We start from the raw sequence: 24648 nt of genomic DNA, 5'->3' as shown, positions 1-24648 counted from the left end.
CCTTTCCTTTTTTTAAGGTATCTGTGGCCAATGATGCATATCTGTATTCGCAGTCATGTGAAATACTGATTTCCTTATACGAACTGTACATCAGTAAAATCTTTGAAATTGTTGCATGTTGCATTTATATTTTTGTTCAGTATAATAATAGTTTCACACACATGCAAAAACTCTGACATGTCCGTTTGTATGTCTTTCTGATGTGGTTGAGAATGCAGACGAGTGGGTTGGGGAGATGTGACCTTTAGCTGATAACTAGGACAGAAGTCAGCACCACAAATACACAATACTGATTTTAGTCATATTACAATGGAAGAGAAATCCCCTCAATAAGGCATCAGAGTCTGTAGGTGTGCTGAAACAAAGCTACATGTGCTGCATTGATAGAAATACAGAACTGCTGTATTTGAAAGCTGGGAGCAGGTTATTCATATCTACTCTATGCAGTAAGTGCCCTGAGGCCACAGTCCCCCCTGCTCCTCACTAATGCTCAGCTCACCTGTCAGAGAAACAAGAGGCTAAACAGCTGTGGGGAGGTGGAGGGATTATTCACACTGTGTGTGTGTTTGTGTATGCATGGCAGACTGCTGGCCAGACTGTGGTGACTGAGGGTTCTGCTTACAGAGCACAGATATAATACTCTGTGGGTTTCTTCGGCTATGAGCCCATGGTTAAATAAATATACACAGCACTAAAAATATACCCATCTTTCCCACATGAAAAAGTGTTGTCATTTATTAACAGCCTCCCATAGCCCCATGCAGCCGTGACAATGCCATCGCCTCTGTGTCTCAAGTGGGGGAAGCATATGGGTAACTTATGTGGGCTGGCATTACAACTTATTCATTTCATTGGAATTCAAGACGGATATTTGTATTTGGCTCTTTCCGAGGGGTCTATACATGCTGGCGTGGCTGTGCTGTGCACTATATCATCCCCTAGTAGCAACCGGAGAGAGGGAGCAGACATACCGTACATCCTGTCCAGAATGATGTCATTGTACTGAGTTACAAATACAAGATAGGCACCCTTTATATTCCGTTACTAGGAATTTGTAATATTGACAGTGATTCCAGCCTTAGTCATCAGTGGGGGAAAAAGTAATTTTCTGAGTCTGAGACGTTCGAGAGTATTTGCTTTCATGATGATGACTGATGCTCGACCACTCAAGTGGTAACAAAGTTCAGATTTAGGAAACATCCCCTGCATTGGAATATTGCTTTTGATTGACGCTGACTGTGGTTTGGTTAGTGTGGAAGACTGAGTAAGACTAACAGTGAGTCAGTATGAACCTAAACACACTGAAATGGAAGTGGTAACACCAGCTGTGCATGTGCACTATGTTCTAATAGCTACTGTATATAGGTTGCAGTCTAATTGCACTGCAGAAGGCACATCACTAGTAGTGCTGGGAATTTGCCAGTGACCTCACGATATTATCACTTTACTTACGCGCCGATACGATATGTATTGGGATTCTCACAATGCTATATAAACTCAGCAAAAAACGAAATGCCCTCTCACTGTCAACTGCGTTAATTTTCAGCAAACTTACATGTGTAAATATTTGTATGAACATAAGATTCAACAACTGAGACATAAACTGAACAAGTTCCACAGACATGTGACTGACATAAATTGAATAATGTGTCCCTGAACAAAGGGGGGGTCAAATTCAAAAGTAACAGTCAGTATCTGGTGTGGCCACCAGCTGCATTAAGTAATGCAGTGCATCTCCTCCTCATGGACTGCACCAGATTTGACAGTTCTTGCTGTGAGATGTTACCCCACTCTTCCACCAAGGCACCGGCAAGTTCCTGGGCATTTCTTGGGGGAAAGGCCCTAACCCTCACCCTCCGATCCAACAGGTCCCAGATGTGCACAATGGGATTGAGGTCCGGGCTCTTTGCTGGCCATGGCAGAACACTGACATTCCTGTCTTGCAGGAAATCACACACAGAACGAGCAGTATGGCTGGTGGCATTGTCATGCTGGAGGGTCATGTCAAGAAGAGCCTGCAAGAAGGGTACCACATGAGGGAGGAGGATGTGTTCCCTGTAACACACAGCGTTGAGATTGCCTACAATGACAACAAGCTCAGTCCGATGATGCTGTGACACACCGCCCCAGACCATGACGGACCCTTCACCTCCAAATTGATCCCGCTCCAGAGTACAGGCCTCGATGTAACGCTCAGTCCTTCGATGATAAAAGCAAATCCGACCATCATCCCTGGTGAGACAAAACCGCGACTCATCAGTGAAGAGAACTTTTTGCCAGTCCTGTCTGGTCCAGCGAAGGTGGGTTTGTGCATGAATGGCTGTGTGTTCAGTTATTTTGAGGGGACAGCAAATTTACACTGTTATACAAGCTGTACACTCACTACTTTACATTGTAGCAAAGTGTCATTTCTTCAGTGTTGTCACATGAAAAGATATACTCAAATATTTACAAAAATGTGAGGGGTGTACTCACTTTTGTGATATACTGTGTGTATATCAATACTGCAGCAGACATATGGTGAGCAATATGTTTTGAACATCAAATCACAATAAAACCACTGTCCTGAATCACTATATGTATATATATATATATATATATATATATATATATATATATATATATATATAGTGATTCGGGACAGTGGTTTTATTGTGATTTGATGTTCAAAACATATTGCTCACCATATGTCTGCTGCAGAGGGACAATAGAGAGCCATGATAAACGGAATTTTGATCAGTCAATAAAATAAAAGTGCTGAAAACGAATTGGCTCCCTATTTAAAAAGAAGATGGAAAATAAGCTATGAAGGAAAAATACTGGAGTTTTGGTGCAGATACAGCCAACTTCCGCTAAAATCATATTGCGATATTGTCAGAACAATACAATATATCGTCAAAAATAATATCCCCGTCGGCCTCCCGAGTGACGCAGTGGTCTAAGGCACTGCATCGCAGTTGCTGGCTGTGCCACTAGAGATCCTGGTTCGAGTCCAGGCTCTGTCAGAGCAGGCCACGACCGGGAGACCCATGGCGGCACACAATTGGCCCAGCGTCGTCCGGGAGGGTTTGACTGGGAGAGATGTCCTTGTACCACCGCACTCTAGCGACTCCTGCGGCGAGCCAGGCGCATGCACGCTGACACGGTCGCCAGGTTTACGGTGTTTCCTCCGACACATTGGTGTGGCTGGCTTAAGCGGGCATTTTGTCAAGAAGCAGTGCGGCTGGGTTAGGTCGTGTTTCAGCAATCAGACAAGACTAACTACCAACTGGATACCACAGAATTGGGGAGAAAAAGGGGTAAAAATAAATAAAATATTATCCCAAAATGTAACTATCGTCCCCCAATCACTAATCAATAGCACAACACCACATCCTTAAATGTCAGATCAATGGTGCCAACTCAGAACATTTCATACCCTGTGATTGTTGTTCTGGACTCACATTCGCAGAGAACTCACCGTCTGCGACTGGTTCCCTTTGATGCCAATGTTGGCCACATTGAGTCCATCTATGACCACGTCAAAGGCCGGCTTCCGCTTGACAAAGTTCTTGAAGCTCTCCAGCTCCTAGGAGAGGGAGAAACACTTGGTTACCCAAGCTTCAGGTTTACATATGTGGTTAAATGTTTTATGCTTCCATTTGAAATGATTGTGCATGTCAAGTCCATATTATATTTAATATTTTTTAAATGAAATGTCTCACAGCTATCAGGTGATCCATGAGGGGGTGGGAAATTCACATACTTATTCACCAAAAAAAGACTTGAAAGTCTTGAGCACCAGCTCATGATGCATGCTGGTCTGTACACAACAAGGATGAAATTCAGTAGCAGGGCAAGATAAATAAAAAATGGCATGGTCAATATTTACTTAACTCGACAGCCAGGACTTCCCTCTCGCTCTTGTTTTTCTTTCATTGTTTCCGTTTCAATGGGAACCTGGACTGGCCTCAGATAAAAATCTGTCAGTACACAGTACAGCGCAGAATTTCTGGATAGGCCACATGTCAACCCAGGCCACACCTCCACCTGTCTGTCTGTCTGTCTATCATGTACATTCTACACTGCATGTATGCATAGGTCTCTCATGTTGCTGTCACTGCTGCTTAGTAAATAGAGATCCACTGACACATGAACGTTATGAGTGGAAATACTTTTTTTAGATTGCGACATACATGGTGAGTCTTGTTGCATTCTCAGGAAACATGGTGTATATATATTAGCATCTATTTGTGATGAAAGAAATGGGAAAAAAATGGATTGCGACATACATAAAAATATATTTTTTAATTAATTTCATCACATATAGATGCTAATATATTCACCATGTTTCCTGAGAATGCAACAAGACAGACCAACAACAGCCTACAAACCAACACATAATGTGGTATAAGTGTCCATTATCCAATACTGTAGCCCATGGAACAGGCCAGTACTTTCACTTCTTTGTCTCTGCTAGCAAAGAGCCTGAAAAATCCCCTGACACACCCCCAATACAATCCTAAAGTCCACCAGAACAACAGTAAAGTACTGTATACCCCTGAGAAAAATAATACAAAAAAAACTGTAGCAAATTTAGCTAAAGCTTTTGACTTTGTAAGCAACAGCATCGCTATGAGACATCTATATGGGACGGAAAGAGGAATAATATTTGGGGAATCCCTGTGGTGCAGAAGGGAGAACGAGTTCTGCAACTAAAGGACATTAAGTATTGAAGAGACATTCAAGGCCCTGTTTCAGGCCATAGACATTCTAATACATCATTAGGCCTCTGGGATAAAGACAGGATGTTAACATCTCGTTAACCAATAGCCTGGGGAAGAGCTTACTTTCCCCTTTACTTCACCTCTACCTTATTAACACAGCTTGTTGTGTTGCTATCTGCTCCCCTGCAGCACTAGCAGTTGTCATGGCGAGTTGGGACTGGAAGAACTGGGAATTCCCAGAGGTTGTAGGGTCACGTGACTTGTGCCTAGAAGTCATTTTTGATGGAGTCAGAGACAATGGATCTCCACTCTAGTTCCATTGTGGAGGGAATGGGTTTAGCTGAGCATAGCATGGCAACCACCCAGTTACACTTGATAGGAGGCACCTTTGCATCTCTCCAGAGTTTCTCCCTGGTAGGGAGAGAATATTTCACATTTGATGGCTCTTCTTCATTGTTCTTGCATAACTGAGTTTTCCACTTGGAAAAAGGAGACAATGCTGAGAAACAATTTTATCAACTGCTCATCTGCAATACTGTCTGGAACCAATAAAATGTCTTAATCACAAAGGAACCTACACTACCATTCAAAAGTTTGGGGTCACTTAGAAATGTCCTTGTTTTTGAAAGAAAGCTATTTTTTTGTATATTAAAACAACATCAAATTGATCAGAAATACAGTGTAGACATTGTTGATGTTGTAAATGACTATTGTAGCTGGAAACGGCTGATTTTTAATGGAATATCTACATAGGCATACAAAGGCCCATTATCAGCAACCATCATCCCTGTGTTCCAATGGCACATTGTGTTAGCTAATCCAAGTTGATCATTTTAAAAGGCTAATTGATCATTAGAAAACCCTTTTGCAATTATGTTAGCACAGCTGAAAACTGCTTTGCTGATTTAAAGAAGCAATAAAACTGGCATTATTTAGACTAGTTGAGTATCTAGAGCATCAGCATTTGTGGGATCATTTACAGGCTCAAAATGGCCAGAAACAAAGACCTTCCTTCTGAACCTCATCAGTCTATTCTTGTTCTGAGATATTAAGGCTATTCCATGCGAGAAATTGCCAAGAAACTGAAGATCTCATACAATGCTGTGTACTACTCCCTTCACAGAACAGTGCAAACGGGCTCTAACCAGAATAGAAAGGGGCCCTGGTGCACAACTGAGCAAGAGGACAAGTACTAGTTCGAGTCGCTCGAGCACGATGAGCCAAACCCTCCCCTAACCCGGACGACGCGGGGCCAATTGTGCGCCGCCCTATGGGGCTCCCGGTCATGGGATCCAACCCCAGGCTGTAGTGTCGCCTCAGTACTGTGACTTCACAGACATGTTCAATCTCTCCTTGTCCTAGTCCGTAATCTCAACATGCTTCAAACTGATCACCATTGTCCCAGTTCCCAAGAATTCCAAGGTAACCTGCCTAAAATACTGTAATCATCCTGGCACTCACATCTGTAATTATGAAGTGCTTTGAAAGGCTGGTCATGACACACATCAACACCATCATCCCAGATACCATGGACCCAGTCCAATTCGCATACCACCCCAATAGATTGACAGATGACGCAAAATGTCAATTCACACTGCCCTCTCCCACCTGGACAAGAGGGGAAAAAACTATGTGAGAATGTTGTTCAGACGACAGCTCAGCGTTTAACACCATAGTCCCCTCCAAACTCATCACCAAGTTGGGGACCTTGGGACTGAACACCTTCCTCTGCAACTGGGTCATGGACTGCCTAACGGGCCGGCCCAAGGTGGTGAGAGTAGGCAACAACACTTCTGCCACGCTGACTCTCAACATGGGGGGCCCTCAGGGGTGTGTGCTTAGTCCACTCCTGTACTCCCTGTTCACCCAAGACTGTGTGGCCACGCACAACTACAACATCATCAAATTTGCTGGCAACACAACGGTGGTCGGCCTGATCACAGACGGCGATGAGACAGCCTACAGGGAGGTCAGAGACATAGCAGTGTGGTGCCAGGACACCAACCTCTCCCTCAATGCTAGTAAGACCAAGGAGAACAGGACTACAGGAGAAAGAGGGGAGAGCACGCCCCCATCCACATCGATCGGGCTGTAGTGGAGCAGGTCGTGAGCTTCACGTTCCTTGGCCTCCACATCATTAAGGACATAACATGGCCCACTCACACCTGCACAGTAGGGTGACTACATGTCCCAGATTGTGCAGGACAGTCTTACATTTTCGTCCTTGGTCCCGTGTCCCACAATCATGTCCCACATTTAATCAACAAATTCAAACACTACTAATTTAGAAAAAAAAGGTTGAGGGGGTCACACAGACAGACTACATTGTCCAGCAAAATCATTCTGTTGTCCCGCATTTGGGTATTTTAAATGGGGTCAGCTTCTACCCCACGCCATAAGACTGCTAAATAGTTCATCAAATGGTTACCCAGACTATCTGCCCGGACCCTACTGTCTCTATGCAAACTCACAAGACTATATATATATATATACACACTATATACACACACTACACTGACACTTTCATACAAAACGCAAACACATACACTACATAAGCACACAAACAGACACAAAACAAAACACACAAACATACACATACAAGAGTTCAATCTTGGTTTCATCAGACCAGAGAATCTTGTTTTTCATGGTCTGAGAGTCCTTTAGGTGCCTTTTGGCAAACTCCAAGCAGGCTGTCATGTTCCTTTTACTGAGGAGAGGCTTCAGGCTGGCCACTCTATCAAAAAGGCCTGATTGGTGGAGTGCTGCAGAGATAATTGTCCTTCTGGAAGGTTCTCGGGGACCTTCAATGCTGCAGAAATGTTTAGGTACCCATCCCCAGATCTGTTCCTCAACGCAAACCTGTCTCAGAGATCTAAGGACAATTCCTTCGATCTCATGGCTTGGTTTTTGCTCTGACATGCACTGTTTTAAAAACCTGTTTTCGCTTTGTCATTATGTGGTATTGTGTGTAGATTGATGAGGAAAAACGGTATTTAATCAATTTTAGAATAAAGGTTGTAACGTAACAAAATGTGGAAAAGGGGAAGGGGTCTGAATACTTCCGAATGCACTGTATCTATCTGAAATACCTCATACAAGCAATAATTTCATGGTAAATTCTATACCCGTTGTATGTAGCGCGTGACCAATAACATTTGCATTGATATCTTAATAGCATTAGGCTATACAGTGACATTCCACATAACTGTATTCAATCCAACCTCGCAAAACAAAAATTGTAGGTAAAAATACATGTGGCTGTTCCACCGGTCTGTCATCTCCCTCTAGTCTAAAGCGCGAGGAACAGGTTGTTATGTTATGTTCTATGGCTGGTTCTATTTTCTAAAACCCTGCAAGCCAGGGTGTTCCCTGTCAACCTGCTGCAAAATGTTGCCCTTTATATCCTGGTTAGTTACAGAACAACAATAATATCTTACTTCTCAGTGCAAGACTATGTTATGCTTATTATAGGAATTCACCTCTGAAAGTATTAATTGGGACAGACAGAGAAATAGGCTAATATAAAGCAGTGCTGCACCGCAGACAAACCATAACAAGTGGGTTCTAATTTTAATCTGTGAATCATAGACAAAATGATTTAATTAAAAAATGGTACCGTTGCTTTTCAATTGATTCTAAATGCATTTTTCTTGCACTCTTTCATGTGATAGACTTTACAATGAGGTTGAACCTTGTAAAGAAAACACCAATGCTGCATAGGAGCGTTAGTTTTCAGTGCCTCACACTGGTTTCACATCATAAACTACTCACTCATGTAACCATGGGGGGTTAGAGTCCGCGCAAGCACACACAAACCAACATACACACACAGGGACTTTCCAGGGTCACTCATGTGAGAGCCTGTTGAGGGTTGAAATGTGAAACTCTTTTGTGCAGCTTATATGACTGCAGCAGGCCAAAAAAATGTCCAAGCTATGCCCAGATATAAACAAAACTAATGTTACCTAAAGCAACAAAGAGGGATTACAGCACAGAACAGGGACTTAATGTATTACAGTTCATCCTGACATGCAGTCGAGTAATCAAAAGAAAATTGAATTTCCCCAAAAAACTGCCATGAAATAGCCTATCACTTTATTATACAATATACACTGAGTGTACAAAACATTAGGAACACCTGCCCTTTCCATGACGTACTGACCAGGTGAATCCAGAGGAAAGCTATATGATCCCTTGTTGAAGTCACTTGTTAAATCCACTTCAATCAGTGTAGATGAAGGGGGGGGGACAGATTAAAGAAGGATTTTTAAGCCTCGAGACATGGATTGTGTATGTGTTCCATTCAGACGGTGAATGGACAAGACTAAATATTTAAGTGTCTTTGAACGGGGTATGGTAGTAGGTGCCAGGTGCTGCTGGGTTTTTCACACTCAACAGTTTCCTGTCTGCATCAAGAATGGTCCACTATCCAAAGGGACATCCAGCCAACTTGACACAACTGTGGGAAGTATTAGAGTCAACATGGGCCAGCATCCCTGTGGAACACTTGACACCTTGTAGAGTCCATGCCCCGACAAAGTAAATCTGTTCTGAGGGCAAAAGGGGGTGCATCTCAATATTAGGAAGGTGTTCCTAATGCTTTGTACATCTGTACAAAAATTATATTTCCCATGAAACAGTATCTATAAAGGATAGTTCCCATTGCGCTAACACTAGTTAGCATTGGCTTGTGAAACTACCTCTAACTTTCTTCCTCCTCGACAGAGACACAAAACATTAATCCACGAGTTTATTTGACTCTGGGAAAGTAGATACAGGGCCACATTGCCAAAATACCAAAGTATCCCTTTAAGCCAAAACAGATTTAACACAGTAGTTCTCAGTGGTGGAAAAAGTACCCAATTGTCATACTTGAGCAAAAGTAAAGATATCTCAATAGAAAATGACTCAAGTAGAAGTGAGTCACCCAGTAAAATACTACTTGAGGAAAAGTATAAAAGTACTGCACAACAACAACAACACTTTCTGTGGCAAACAGAAGCAGAAGGATCTCTGCCCCCCATTTAATGAGAGTGCAACAGAGGTGGTTTGGTGATCCATGCATGTGATGAGCAACCTTGCCTGAGACCGGTATCAGCTTGACTGATGCGCTTTCTAACCCAGGTATCCTGTGTGCCAGACAATGCAACGTTTCAGGTCTCAGACAAGTTACTCATCACACAAACATGGTCACTGATCCGCCTGTGTTACACTTCAACTCCTTTTGACCTACTCTTTGAAGAGACCCATCCAAGCCACAGGACCAATGCCTAAGCTTTAGCTCAACAGGCTAACACAGTCAGAAACATGTTAACCTTATAATGACTACCCTTGCCGGAGACTTAAAACGTACACGTCTAACACAAATCTAACACATGTCAAACTAACACATCTTCAGGTCTCAGGCAAGGTTCTCATCACATAAGCATGGATCACGAAACCACACTCTTTTGATGAGTAACCTTGCTGGATCTAGTGTAGCAGATAGGGATCTGTGAAACTCACTCCTCAGTCTGCGCAATTAAAGAAGGCCTCTCCATATGAGCTGAATCAGGGGGAAGCAGTACTCGCTAAGCAGTCAACGTGATGTCCTTTACAATGGTGCCACTGGACTTAGATCTACAGATGCGCTGGTTCAACAACTGGGGTTGCTGTAGAGTGAGTTTAGGGGGTGAATGTAGCAGATCGGGATCTGTGAAACACACTCATAAGCTTGAAGTGTCGCCCCTTGTGCAGTTGAAGAAGGCCTTTTTAAATATCTTGGTGGGTTGGAACACTTCAGGAGGGCGGTCAAGTATGTTTGCAAGGCAGACGTCCTGTGTTCGCGTCTCAGTATGAGCTGAATCAGGGGGATGCGGTACTCGTTAGGCAAGCAATGTGTCATCCTTTACATTAAACTCCTGAACGGATGCCTATAGGGTTTAGCTAAGTGGGATAACACATAGAGCAGGGTAATATGGGTATAAATCCATATTGTCATAAACTGCCTGAATTGATGCAATAACAATAAATAGAACAATATGTTCATAACAATGTGCAACTGTTTTGTTTGTTATTATCCTTTAAACTACTACTAGTAGTTTGATGGTTGTGGCCATCAATTGTCCCATTAAGAATCAGCCATATCAGCAAACTTATTTAATTTCAAACTTTACATTTCTATGGTATAGGCTACTTACCGTAATGAACGATATCAGCTAAATGCATGCAATAAGTGAAAGATATGGACGGTGTCCCAGCTCTACTAACAAAGTCTTGTGACATGCAAGAGCCCTGGTTCAAACCCAGTCAGTCACAAGAACAAGATTAAATAGGGAGTGGAACAGCTATCCTTAGAAGGGCTATGACAGGGCTATTCAACTATATTCTAATGTGGGCCAAATTGTTGACACTCCTAACACGGCCTGTGATCATCATAGCAGGAAACAGAAGGCATGTCCACGTTCCAGAAAGTCTTAACTTTCAGGAATGGGGTTATAATAGCTTAGAGACAAATTCACAGCAACGCACAGTATTATACAGAGCCAAGATCGCATGAAACTCCCTTCCATCTCCAATTACTCAAGCAAACACTTTTTTTTTTAACAACATCTCATGGAACGGCAGGGACTGTGAGGGGACACACACTCACACACAAACAAATACATGCACACACACACATTTTTGTTGTTGTTGTATTGTTGTGGTTGTATTGTTTGTATATAGCTGTATTTTACATTTATGTGACTGTTCTTTGTTACTTGTCATGTTTCCTGTTTTTTGTGGACCCCAGGAAGAATAGCTGCTGAATCTGCAAAAGCTAATGGGGATTCAAATAAACAAATACTTGTATGTTTCCTACCATGCATCTGAAGAGTTCTTATTGATGAAACATAAATGACCACATATAGGACAATGACAAATGGAGGTAAGCTAGTTACAGTACACTTATTTTGACCTGAGAAGAGCCTACAAGCAGCTATCATCAAATATCCTTACAATGAGGTGAAACGGGTCTTCGCCAGTAAAGGGTCAAATGTATTTTGTCACTTACATATTGACCAGCCTTTACCAATGTTTGAAATGTGTGGCTGTGCTGACTGACTCTAAGAGCGGGCTCAGTGCAGATGCAGAGAGAGAGACGGGGAGATACATGTTCTGCAACTGGAAATCCCTATCATCTCATCTAATTGTGGGACAGGCCTGATCCCTTGGAGGACGACTTGCTATTTTAAGCAGTAGACCCCCAAGCTCATACAACTGGCCCTCATGCAGCAAAATATCTTGTTTAATTCAGGAGATAAACCCCTAAACAACAGCAAACCCTAAGAGTAAAGCAAGATCAGCCCTGAACAACACTGAATCATGAAACACTGCATTTAATGGCTGAAAAGTTTGACCAATACTTAAAAAATGTAGCCCCAAAACATCCAGAACCAAAGGAATAGTTAAATCCAAAATAAAACTTTGCCATAGGTTTTTCATATTTCTTGTTGCAATTCTCAATGTGTGCATGTGGAGAAACCTGCAGTGCTTGTTGTTGAATTCACATGTGCAGATTTGGTTTGATACGACACTAGCACTGTCTAGTGGCCATTGTATGCAACTATTTTCTGCCGTGGAACTACACAACTTCACAAATATAAACGCAACATGTAAAGTGCCGGTCCCATGTTTCATGAGCTGAAATAAAAGATCCCAGAAATGTTCCATATGCACAAAAAGCTTATTTATCTCAAATTTTGTTCACAAATTTGTTAACATCCCTGTTATTGAGCATTTCTCATTTGCCAAGATAATCCACCCACCTGACAAGTGTGCAGTGGTGGAAAAAGTACCAAATTGTCATACTTGAGTAAAAGTAAAGATACGTAAATAGAAAATGACTCAAGTAAAAGTGAAAAAGTCACCCAGTAAAATACTACTCGAGTAAAAGTCTAAAAGTATCTGGTTTTAAATATACTTAAATAACAGAAGTCAATGATATTGCAAAAATATACGAAAATTATACTAAAGTAAACATACAAGTGTAAATCCTTTCAAATTCCTTAAATTAAGGAAACCAGACTGCACAATTTTCTAGTTTTTAAAATGTATGGATAGACAGGGGCACACTCCAACAGTCGGACATAATTTACAAACAAAGCATTTGTGTTTAATTAGTCCTCCAGATCAGAGGCAGTATGGATGACCAGGGATGTTCTCTTGATAAGTGTGTGAATTTCACAATTTTCCTGTGCTGCAAAGCATTCAAAATGTAACAAGTACTTTTGGTGTCAGGGAAAATGTATGGCGTAAAAAGTACATAATTTTGTTTAGGAATGTAGTGAAGTAAAATTCGTCAAAAATATGATTAGTGAAGTCAAATACAGATATCCCAGAAAACTACTTAAGTAGTACTTTAAAGTATTTTTACTTAAGTACTTTACACCACTGCAAGTGTGGCATATCAAGAAGCTCATTAAATGGCACAATCATTACACAGGTGTATCTTGTGCTGGGGACAATAAAAGGACACTCTAAAATGTGCAGTTTTGACACACAACACAATGCCACATATGTCTCAAGTTTTGAGGGAGTGTGAAATTGGCATGCTGACTGCAGGAATGTCCACCTGAGCTGTTGCCAGATAACTTATTGTTAATTTCTCTACCATAAGCCGCCTCCAACATAATTTTAGAGAATTTGGCAGTATGTCCAACTGGCTTCACAACCGCAGACCGTGTGTATGGTATCGAGTGGGCAAGCGGTTTGCTGATGTCAAAGTTGTGTCAGCAGAGTGTCCATGGTGGTGGTGGGGTTATGGTATGGGCAGATATGAACTACGGACAACGAACACAATTGCATTTTATCGATGGCAATTTGAATTCAGAGATACCGTGACGAGATCCTGAGGCCCATTGTCATGCCATTCATTCGCAGCCATCACCTCATGTTTCAGCATGATAATGCACGGCTCAATAGTTTCGCACAGCCATTGAGGAAGAGTGGGACAACATTCCACAGGCCACAATCAACAGCCTGATCAACTCTATGTGAAGGAGATATATTGCACTGCATGAGGCAAATGGAGGTCACACCAGATACTGACTGGTTATCTGATCTACACCCTCACCTTTTTTTAAGGTAGCTGTGACCAACAGATGCATATCTGTATTCCCAGTCAAATCCATAGATTCGCGGCAAATTTATTTATTTCAATTGACTGATTTCCTTATATGAACTGTAACTCAGTAAAATCTTTGAAATTGCTGCATGTTGCGTATATATTACAACCAACTGTACTCAAAAGGATTGGCTGACCAATTACATAAAGCTGACCTGTAGTGTAGACAATTTGCATAATGTGTGTGGACACTATCAATGCAGAGATAGAGGACAAGAGGGAGACAAACTAAGAGAAAGAGGTTCCCAAACCTCTGGAGTGGTCTTATTGAAGACGTCTCTGCCTTGGATCACGTCCCCCATCACCCTGTCTTTGAGCTGGGCGTACTCCTCCCGACTCAGCTGGATGGACTCCAGCTCTGCCTGGCAGCTCCGACACACTCCCCTGGTTAAAAAGGCAAAGGTAACAGGGTCAGAGGTTAATAAAGAATTTCCATTTTCCAGCCATCTAGGTTTCGAATAGAAGTAGAAGAAGTATAGAAGAAGTAGTGTATGAAGTGCTGATTCAAACTCTGATTTCATTAGGTCTAATGGTTTAATGAAGAAAATTAAAATAATGTTTATGTTGTTACCTGGGGTCTACAGTGGACCAGCTTCCAATCCACTTCTGTTCTGGAAGACTGGCAGGAGAAGATATCATAATCAAACCAAAATAGGCACAGCCCATGCTTTCTCCCAATAACATTGTGTGATTGTAGGCCTATTCAGTAACCTATATTCAGGACTTACCTCTCAAACCAAGCTTTGATATCTTTAGCCAGAGTCTCCTCGGGATAGATTTGGTTGTCCCTCATATGGAGCAGGATGGATTGCAGCCCGTCCTCGTGGCCCTGATGAGAGAGACCACACTGGAACAGGGCCTGCCATGTCTCCTGGTTGGGAATGAGGCCCTTCTCCATCAGCTCAGCATACAGGGCCCAGGCAGTGTCACCATCACCATGTAGCACCGCCCCTGCGATGGTATCGCCGTAGTTACGCGGTGATGGCGTGATGGCCCTCTTGATGTTCTCCAGGATGGTCAGCGCCTCCTTCCAGCGTTCTGTCCTGCTGAAGCCCTTTATGAACAGGCTGGACGCTCCAGTGTCTAATGTCCTGAACCGGCTCCTCATGATATCATACATGTCAAACACCTCAGAGTGATGGCCGCTGCCGACACACAGGGTGAGGTACCGCAGTAGCAGCTCGTAAGACAGCGTACCGGTATCCATGGCAACATAGGCCAGCAGGGACTTGGCCACGTTGATGTCTGTCCCATCGGCCAGCATTGATGACATCATCCGGACGTCAAAGCGATCAGGATTCGGGGTAGTCAATTTTAGGCTCTTCCATTCTGAGGCAGTGAGAGGGTGGTCTGGGGGTTTCACTCTCTTGTTCTTTCTGGGGAAGTCTGGTTCCTCCTCAGCCCTCTTCTTTTGGTATTCAGCAGTTCTCTTGGCTGTCCCAGAAGCAAACACTGACTTGGGAAAAGGGAGCCTCTCTCTGATATTGAATTCTCTCTGTCTGTCCTCTTTCCTGTTGTTACCTGCATGTCTACTCCCTCCTTTAGTGCATAAAAGCCTGGAACTAACTGATAGCTTGCTAATCACATTATTCAGGGGAGTAAAGCCAGCAGTGCTTGGATTAAAGAGTGGGCTAATGTATTTCAGACATATTCTTGTTTTTAATATCAGGAGGGAGCTCATAGTTAGTAACAATATACTACTACTGTACACTGTCAGATGTGATGTCTCATGTCTGTGTTAAACATTTTAAAAAAACAGTCAAGTGAAGTCAGGGATACTTTAAGAAATGAGGTTAAAACGAATTAGCTAGCTAGAGACTTTAATTGACATTGCCTATAAACAAACAACCAGCATGCCAGTTTTATTATTTTGATAAGGAGTCAGGAGACCCAATATCTACATGCACTTGTTTTGGATGATAATTTGGCTAAATAAATTTAGCTAAATAACACTTTACGGAGTATTCACCTGCAGAAGAAGGCATGTCTGTGATCAGAAAGTCGCATATGATGACGCCACAATCATGTGACATTGGAGTTCAGAGGTCACGTCGAAGCCGACCAATTCTAAGCGAGCTACGATTGTTTAGAGATTTTAGACGCTGGAGTTAGAAGTTATCATAACTTTGGTTAGCTAGTTTTCATGTTATTACGAATAAACAGAAGTAACATGTCAAACAATAAGGTAGTGCACTGGAAAGAGCTTTTGAAAAGAAGATTGGCATCCTCCATTAATGGTTTGCTGCATCCATATATTGGTTGTGTTTATTTAACTAGCTAGCTAGGCAAATTTCATAGAAACCTGAATAGCTAGTTAACGTTACTTCTTTATTTTTGAGTAAGAAGTAGCTATCCAGCTAGATAACTAACTACCGGTACTAGCCAACTACCCACGTATTTCAATGATTGAACATTCACACAGCCTTATTGTGTCAACATGTTACGTTGACTTATACATTTCTGTTCACATGAGAGGACTGAGGAAAAGAAGGTAGACGAGACAATAGTTTTCACTAAATACTACTACACAGAGTAGAGGGGAGGAAGCAGCACAGAGAACTACAAGAACATTCCACTCTTCTACTACAGAGCAAGCAATTGCATTTTCTGACAATCTCTAACATTCTAACCTAACATTTTAACTCATCAACCATTTTTAACAGCTTTATAGCCTACAATAATTATGATATTATTGACGTGTGTCAACGGATGCACTTTTGTATCATTAGCCTGCTTCTGTTTGACTTTTTTGAGGGGCTGAAAGGATCATGTTTAATTAAGTATTTTATCTTGTAACCCATATAGCTTCCTGCAGAGGATGAAGTTCTGCAGAAACTGCGAGAGGAGTCCAGAGCCATCTTTCTGCAGAGGAAGAGCTTGGAGCTTCTCAACAAATGAGGAGTTACAGGTGAGACTAACATCTGGCAGAATCAAACAAATGTTTAATAAAATAGAAAGCTTTACAAGCACCGGAAAAGTGCATAAGTCTATTCAAGTAATCAAACCTAATTATTTTGCCTAAATCTTCTTTCTGTTATATAGATCATGTGGTTTCTGCTCGACAAACACCAAGTGTCACCCATGACAGGAGAGGAGGCAATGGTAAGCTATGACTGTTTTCTGAAGTTTGAAGACAAAGCAGGAGTAAAGTGCAAGTGAGTACTCTGCATATTAGTCATTTTGGAGCCACAAAGTTTTGTGCTAATCTTGAGCAGAATTAACTCTGTGTACATTCACATTAGCCCAAAAGCATGTTTTTAGCTGGTGTTAAAAGGCAACATGAATACCGTGATGATGAGACATAGTGTATTTGTAAGCTAGGGGTTTATTCAACATGAGGTAAAGGCTGTTGAGTATCATTTCATTCTTAAACAGAAGATGTAGTTCATAGGCCTTTCGCTCTACCACTCTGCTTCAAAATAATTAACTACAACTAAAGGGAATTCAACAGCTTTTACTTCACGTTGCAGAGCGTTTAGAGCAGGCCTGGGCAATTCCAGTCCTCGGGGCCTGATTGGTGTCACACTTTTCCCCCATCCCTAGCAAACACAGCTAGGGCTGAGTCTCCATGACATGGCCAGACAGGGTTACCGCTGCGAGTCTGTAAGCACTCTCACTACTACTATACTTTCAGACCAAAAGCTTGTGTTGGTGGCTCCTTACTGAAATAGGGATATCCCTTCCCTCCTTACTTTCTCATGATTCCAATTGAGGTTGCCCATTTGCACCTTCCAGAGTTGTGAAAGATGATATGTACTATGACCTTGAGGCAGGAACCACCCTCTTGTGAAGCATCTCTGGTTACAGTAAATGTTTTTCTTCACTGTGACATCATGTTTTTCTCAGTGACCCTTTTACCTTTTGGATAACCTTTCTGTATTGCTGTCTTTTCCAGCAAAGAGACAAATGTTATGACTTTTGGGGTGTAAATTGTCCAAGTAGCCCCAGATTCGTGCACCTCCATCACTTGGTTGCGTAGTTGCCATTGTTATCAACATTTTACAGACACTGCAGCCATGTTGATGCCCAAAAGTAGAATGGGAGCTAATGAATATTTGCCTAGATTACATTAGTGATTTAGAAATAAGATTAGATGACATTGCTAAAGTAGGAAAAAACTTTGTCACCATCATCATGTTGTTAAATTTACTTTAGACAGATGGCAATGTTGTCATTAACTAGCAAAGTTCCTCAAAAATAGCTTGCAATGCTAACGGTAGTGCACTAAAAATTTGGTGGTCTCCCCGCAATCCTAGCTAGCTAGCTAACGTTATACTGCAAATAAAGTCAATCTGGCAACATCAAAATGATGACCAAAGGTTTTCCTAGTAATAATTTGCCTTCTTTTAGAAATGTCATTGTGTTTTCAAAGTTTAGTAATGCATTAGACCAAATCTTCATCATCGCCCATTGAGGATGCATTGAGTAGAATGTTCAGTTGGCCATCAGTCCTAAAACAAATGTTCAAAACGATATTGTGACAATGTGCAACCCATAAATAGGTTGAACACCAGGCTGTTTGGAATTTAGGTTGGATTGAGTTGGTATGTGTGTTGTCTTGTTATGTGACAGGAAGTGGAGAACTACATTTTAAAATTGATCCCCACACTCCATCAGCTGGATGGCCTGGAGACGTCCTTCTATTCCTTCTATGTCTGCACCGCTGTCCGCAAGTTCTTCTTCTTCCTGGATTCTTTACGGACTGGTTAGTTAACGATAACTAACCAGAAACATTAGTCAAATGTGCAGACTTATACATGTATAAGAGACGCTGAGGTTTTGAATTCCTATCTGTAAGATTCCGATGATTGATCTTCATGCCTACAACTTGTTTACCTGTGCCCACTCTTAAAAACAAACATCTTGCTCCATTTATTTATGTTAATTTCCAGGGGAAATTCAAGATTCAAGACATCTTGGCCTGCAGTTTTTTTGGATGTTCTACTTTAGCTGAGAGATGAGGAGCTTTCCAAGGTGAGCCAGGAATCCAACTGGTTCTCTGCACCCTCTGCTCTTCAAGTTTATTGTAAGCAGCAGCTATTTGATTTCAACATAATAGACATTGGACTAATCTGAAGCCGGTAATGCCTGAATGTTAAAATAAAAAAAGGTACTCTACATGTCTTTGTTCTGTCTTGGTAAGATGGTCGATCCTCTGTTTCCTCTTGCAGGTCAATACCTGAATTTGGACAGGGACCACAACGGCATGCTCAGTGAGGAGGAGCTGTCTCGCTACGGCACTGGCACTCTGACCAGCGTCTTTCTGGACTGCATGTACCTGGAGTGCCTCACCTACGATGGAGAAATTGTAAAAACCTTATCTGCTTGGGGTCTTCCCTTTGGAGTTTTTTTTGTTAAACTACCGCTGACTTTTTTAAAGGACATTCTACTCAAATTCATGAGTAGAATTCCTTTGAAACTCATCTCAAAATTGAGGACAGTTTAATTTTATGTCTTGATCTCAATGACATCATAGCCAATTCTACTTTAACTCCAAAAAGGTTTTTGCTAGCGTAACATTACTGTATTTTAGCTAACAATTATAACATACAGTACATCTACTAATAGGGTTGGCTACACTTCCAGGATTACAAGCTAGCTAGCTAGTTACCTTGGAGATTTCTGACAATCATGAGAATCTGAGGAAGATGTGTAACTTGTCACTCTTACCTTAAAATTATTATTTATTTGTATACATTTTTTGGAGTGGTGGCAACGATATAGCAGTCGCTGCTAAATGAATATAGGGGAAACACTGGACCTGATTTAATACTAAATCTGGTCTTGACTTTGTGTGTATCTCTCCCAGGACTATAAGACGTACGTGGACTTTGTTCTGGCTCTGGAGAACAGGAAGAAGCCTGCAGCGCTGCAGTACATCTTCAAGCTGCTGGACATGGGGAACAAGGGCTACCTCAATGTCTTCACTCTCAATTACTTCTTCAGGGTGAGATGGACACCTTCCACATTGGGCCAGAGATATAGAAGTCAATGGAGACGGCAGACAGCGGGACCTTGCTATCCTGCTCACTGTATGAAAACTGTTGTCATCTATTATGTAAAACATTTAAAAAATCCACCAGGCCATTCAGGAGTTGATGAAAATCCATGGGCAGGAGACTATATTCTTCTAGGATGTCAAGGTAAATAGACTTTGCCCCCTGTTACCATATTCACCATGGATGAAGTAACTGAAGTGTACTACTGGTTACTGTAAAATCAGCTGGAAGTATCCGGAAATAAGTCTCATCCAGACAAGGATTTGTATGGAGTTAACCATAAGCCATGGTGCTCAGTAGGTGTTCAGTGCTGCTGCTTCTGTTTCCCCAAGATCTAATCTGAGTTTGCTGATACAATATTTAATGCTAGCTAGGTTTCCTTCCAATTGGTGACAGATTTTCATGCGAATATACAAAAATGTGCATAAAGAAAATGTTTATTTTCCTACCAGTGGTGTGTTTCCACCAAACAGACTTCAGTGCATGAGAGAGTACACAAAATTTACTTTTTGTGTAAATTTTCATGTACTGAATACAAATCTAAAGTTCAATGTGTTTCCATCGCACTTTCAACTCTACCAAGAGTTTTGTTACAGAAATTGTAGCAAATGTGCCTACTCTGGTCTTGGCACATGCGCTCTAGCCAAAAGCTCGCAGACACAGTGTCGGTAGGCTGTGTGTGTCGGCATTTTTAATGCTGCGGGAGGAAGCACATGTTCATTCAGACAACTTTGGGATGAGGATATTTTTTTGGTCCTGCAAATTATTTGGAAACTGTCTGCTTTGTAGGCATTATCCTACCTATTGTATTAAATGCACCTCTTTGCGGCATTATTCACACACAGAATTTGCTGCTTAAATTTCAGTAGCGTACCTCTCCTCTCCTAGTTGGGTGTGTGAGATCAAGAATGCCTGGTATGTGTGGTCTAAATAGAGTACCACAGTATGAGTCATAATACCCATAAAACCTAGCGGTCAAACAGGGAAATGGTTCCAATTGTTTTTCCATCATTCATTTTCCCATAGGGAATTTTAGAAATTCTTGAAATAAGGGCTGTGTTTCATGTCGTGACGTTTTGATAACTAAATCTCTAGGACAAGGTGACCTTTATCAATATATTCACCTGTATTTACCCCCCCAACAATGAAATGCTAATTAGCTGCTAATGTGGCTATCATAAAGAACTACAAATTCCATGATGATCTGGATGAGACTGCCGAATAGAGGCAAAAGTAGGAATCTCTGGATTAACTATCTAATGCTAGCTTAATATAGTAATGAAGAAATTGTTAAAATGTCTTTGAAATTTACAATTCTGTGAACTGTCTTGTGCAAGTTTAAAATTGACACTACCTATTAGCAAAGGTGCCAGCTTGAGATAACATACTGGAGCTTGCAGGGATTTGTGGTCTTGCATGATGTCCACTTTGATGCTAATTAGCATTTTCAAATCTGAGATTAAATAGAGCCTAATATATTGTATTGAGCGAGAGTTACATGGTTATCAAAACTTCACACCAGAGTTAGCCTACACAAAACACAGCCCTTAATTTTAAGTCTTTCTAAAATACCCAATGGGAAAAATGAATGGTGGAAAAATGATTGGAAACATTTCTCTGTTTGACCGCAAGGTTTTATGACACCTCCACTGTGGGGCTCTATGAAATAAGTAAATTCACTTAAATATGAATAGGCAATAGTTTACTTCAGTGTCTAAATTAATATTGATAATGGAAAGAAGTGGAGTGCGCTCAACTAACTTGAGTCGAGGTGCAATCAAAAAATTTGGTCGCTATTGAAAAGGTCAACAGTTATTGGCTACCATGGTGAGCGAGCATTGCACCTTTTTTATTTTCAATAAATATTGATTACCCATTTAATTGTCTTTGCATGCAAATTGTCCTCCTAAAAGGTAGGCTATATCCCATATGCAAAACGACTGTAGCTCAAGAGAAAGATCAAGTATTCACTCTCATCATTCTTGCTTTTCAAGTTCAGTAGATAGGTGCAAGATCAGGTGCGTGTGTGGTTAAAATAGTAGGTAGCCTATGCATGGGCGGAGAAGCATGGGGCAGTTATCTTTCCAAGGAAATTAACTTCTTAAACATGAATAGGCTATAGTTTACAACATTGCCTAGAAATACACATTGGTCACCCATATTTGTTTGTCTGAAAATCGTCTCACTCTTAAAAAGCAGCCTATCAAACGTAGCTCAAGAGAAAGTGCAAGTGTCTGCTCTCGCTCCAAACTCTGCTCTCTTCAAACTACATCTAGCCTATTGGCTGATATAGCCCATTAATGCCAGATGTCCACCAGATACATATGCATTTTGTTTTGCCGAATATCTAGGCCGCATTTTCCATACTGAGACACGTGCTTCGGTTTTCAAGTAGCTAAAAGCTAGCTACACTGAACAAAAATATAAACGCAACTTTAAACAATTTTACAGAGTTACAGTTCATATAAGGAAGTCAGTTAATTGACTTAAATTCATTAGGCTCTAATCTATGGATTTCACATGACTGGGCAGGGGCACAGCCATGGGTGGGCCTGGGAAGGCATAGACCCACCCACTTGGGCCAATTAGAATGAGATTTTTGCCACAAAAGGGCATTATTACAGACAGAAATACTCACAATTACCACAGTTGGGTTCGGGACCAGTTCTTGCGGTAGTGGGTGGGAGTTGGACAGCAAGCAAGTGGGTGAGGATTGAAGAAATCAGTCTCGTGCAGACCTCTACATCAAGGTCATCACTGTTCACTTTCACCACCCTGTGAAGTTTGTATGAATTTACTCCCATTACTGTGGATGAAAACGTAGCTAGGTTTCCATCCATTTGGCGACAGATTTTCATGCGAATGGCCTATTCTACATCCGCATAAAAACAATATGTGCATTTTCCCACCAGAAGCTATCCAATTGGTGACAGATTTTCATGCAAATATTGTTTTTAAATGAGCATAAAAACAATATGCACATTTTCCCACCGGAGTTTCCATCAAATTGACATGTTGCAGATAAAAGACAGTGTGTGATGACAGTGCACAAAAATAATTTTGAGGTTAAATTCCCAGGTATCAAATAGAAAATACAAGTTAAATGGGTTTCCATCGCAGTTAACTCAACTGATGGTTTTGTCAAAAACATAAAATTGCGTTGTATAGCGAATGTGCCCACTCTGGTCTTGGCACGTGGGCTCTAGCCAACAGCTCAGATACAGTGCAGGTAGCCTAATACATGATATTATTATGGACAAAAATATTTGCATTTTTCAAACAGCAGCCAAGCATCGATGATCACCAGAATAAGACCCACAATATTTGGAAAGGAGCATCACATCTCTTCGCCATGCACTTTCACCACCCTGTGAAGTTCATAATTTTTTAAATGCACAGTGATATTGATGCTCATTTCCAATAAATATTGAGGGTCATGGTCTGGTGACATGATGATTGATGCTTGACTGCCGTTTGACAAATAGAAATATTCTCGCTCTTATCCATAATAGTCTCATGTAGACTAGCCTACCAGCACAGTTTCTGCGAGCTGTTGGCTAGAGTGCAAGTGTCAAGATGAGAGTAGTCATATTTGCTTGTTTGTGACAACTATCGATAGAGCTGAAAATGCAATGAAAACACATTTTACTTTAGTTTTTTATTCGGTACATGAAAACTTAAGCAAAAAAAAAAAATGTTTGTTTGCACTACATCACACACACGTTTATCTTCAAGTCAGTTTGGTGAAAACACCACTGGTGGGAAAATGTGCATATTCTCTTTATGCTGATTTTAGAATATTCCCATGAAAATCTGTAGCTAATTAGATGGAAAGATGGCTACTGATGTGTCATGCAATTAAATCTTATGGTTCCCTGACAACTTTTTACAGACCCAACCTACATTCTCATTTGTACTCGTTGGGATTTGAATGTTTTTAATAATGATTTGAATAATTAATTCAATAATAAGTCATTTTAAAACCATTTGCAATGTTGTACCTTCAGGATGATATCTTTGACATGGTGAAGCCAAAGGATCCGTGCAGGATCTAGTGAACAGCAGCAAATGAGAGACGCAAACCAGCATCCTCATTGATTTCAATGGCTTCTGGACTTTTGAAAACAGAAAAGTTCTGGTTGCTAATGATAGCGACAACGCTGACCTTGAAAATACACGAATCTTCTGTCAAACTGGGAAGGACTGCAAGACCAACATTAAAAGGATATACAAATGCATTCGGAAAGTATTCCCACCCCTTGCTTTTTCCACGCTTTTTCCACGTTTCATCAATCTACACACTACCCCATAATTACAAAGCAAAAACATTTTTTTTAGACATTTTAGAAAATGTATTAAAAATAAAATAAGTCTTCAGACCCTTTCCTATTTGACTCGAAATTGAGCTCAGGTGCATCCTGTTTCTATTGATCATCCTTGAGCTGTTTCTATTACTTGATTAGAGTCCACCTGTGGTAAATTCAATTGATTGGACATGATTTGGAAAGACACACACCTGTCTATGTTCTACAGTCTAAGTTCTACAGTGGACCATGTATGTCAGAGCAAAAACCAAGCCATTAGGTCAAAGGAATTGTCTGTAGAGCTCCGGGACAGGATTGTGCCGAGGCACAGATCTGAGGAAGGGTACATTTCTACAGCATTGAAGCTCCCCAAGAACACGTTGCCCTCCAACATTCTTAAGTGGAAGAAGTTTGGAACCACCAACTCTTCCTAGAGCAGGCCGCCCGGCCAAACTGAGCAATTGGGGGAGAAGGGCCTTGGTCAGGGAGGTGAT

At 41.3% G+C, this 24648-nt stretch overlaps 1 protein-coding gene and 1 long non-coding RNA gene across 11 annotated transcripts in view; one reads left to right on the top strand and one right to left on the bottom strand.

The window, feature by feature from the left end:
• LOC112244973 (mitochondrial ribonuclease P catalytic subunit) overlaps positions 1-15916 on the bottom strand; it is a 27193-nt gene extending 11277 nt beyond the window's left edge. For 4 of the 6 annotated variants that reach the window (XM_024412886.2, XM_024412887.2, XM_024412884.2 and 1 more), the window contains exons 1-4: positions 14580-15893; positions 14423-14470; positions 14103-14235; positions 3461-3568 (exon numbers count right to left, since the gene is read on the bottom strand). In XM_024412886.2, coding sequence (XP_024268654.1) covers positions 3461-3568; positions 14103-14235; positions 14423-14470; positions 14580-15532 — 1242 coding nt within the window. In that variant the 5' untranslated portion in view covers positions 15533-15893. Of the gene's footprint in view, positions 1-2134; positions 2233-3460; positions 3569-14102; positions 14236-14422; positions 14471-14579 lie in introns of those variants that run through there. The other 2 variants (XM_024412888.2, XM_042329955.1) reach the window with 2 other exon arrangements.
• LOC112244932 lies at positions 15874-24648 on the top strand. 5 transcript variants are annotated; one of them, XR_006084550.1, is made up of 7 exons: positions 15874-16088; positions 16657-16759; positions 16894-18556; positions 18744-18877; positions 19023-19159; positions 19661-19994; positions 23858-24648. It is a non-coding gene; the product is annotated as an uncharacterized LOC112244932 (long non-coding RNA). The 5 variants fall into 5 exon arrangements; XR_006084548.1 differs by lacking the exon at positions 23858-24648 and having other exon boundaries at positions 16894-16953; positions 18424-18556; positions 19661-22261; XR_006084549.1 differs by lacking the exon at positions 23858-24648 and having other exon boundaries at positions 16894-17006; positions 18424-18556; positions 19661-22261.

This window comes from Oncorhynchus tshawytscha, linkage group LG11 (assembly GCF_018296145.1).
Source record: "Oncorhynchus tshawytscha isolate Ot180627B linkage group LG11, Otsh_v2.0, whole genome shotgun sequence".
Taxonomy (NCBI): domain Eukaryota; kingdom Metazoa; phylum Chordata; class Actinopteri; order Salmoniformes; family Salmonidae; genus Oncorhynchus; species Oncorhynchus tshawytscha.
The sequence above is the reverse complement of the archived record's forward strand: the minus strand, read 5'-3'. Positions and strand labels throughout refer to the sequence as shown.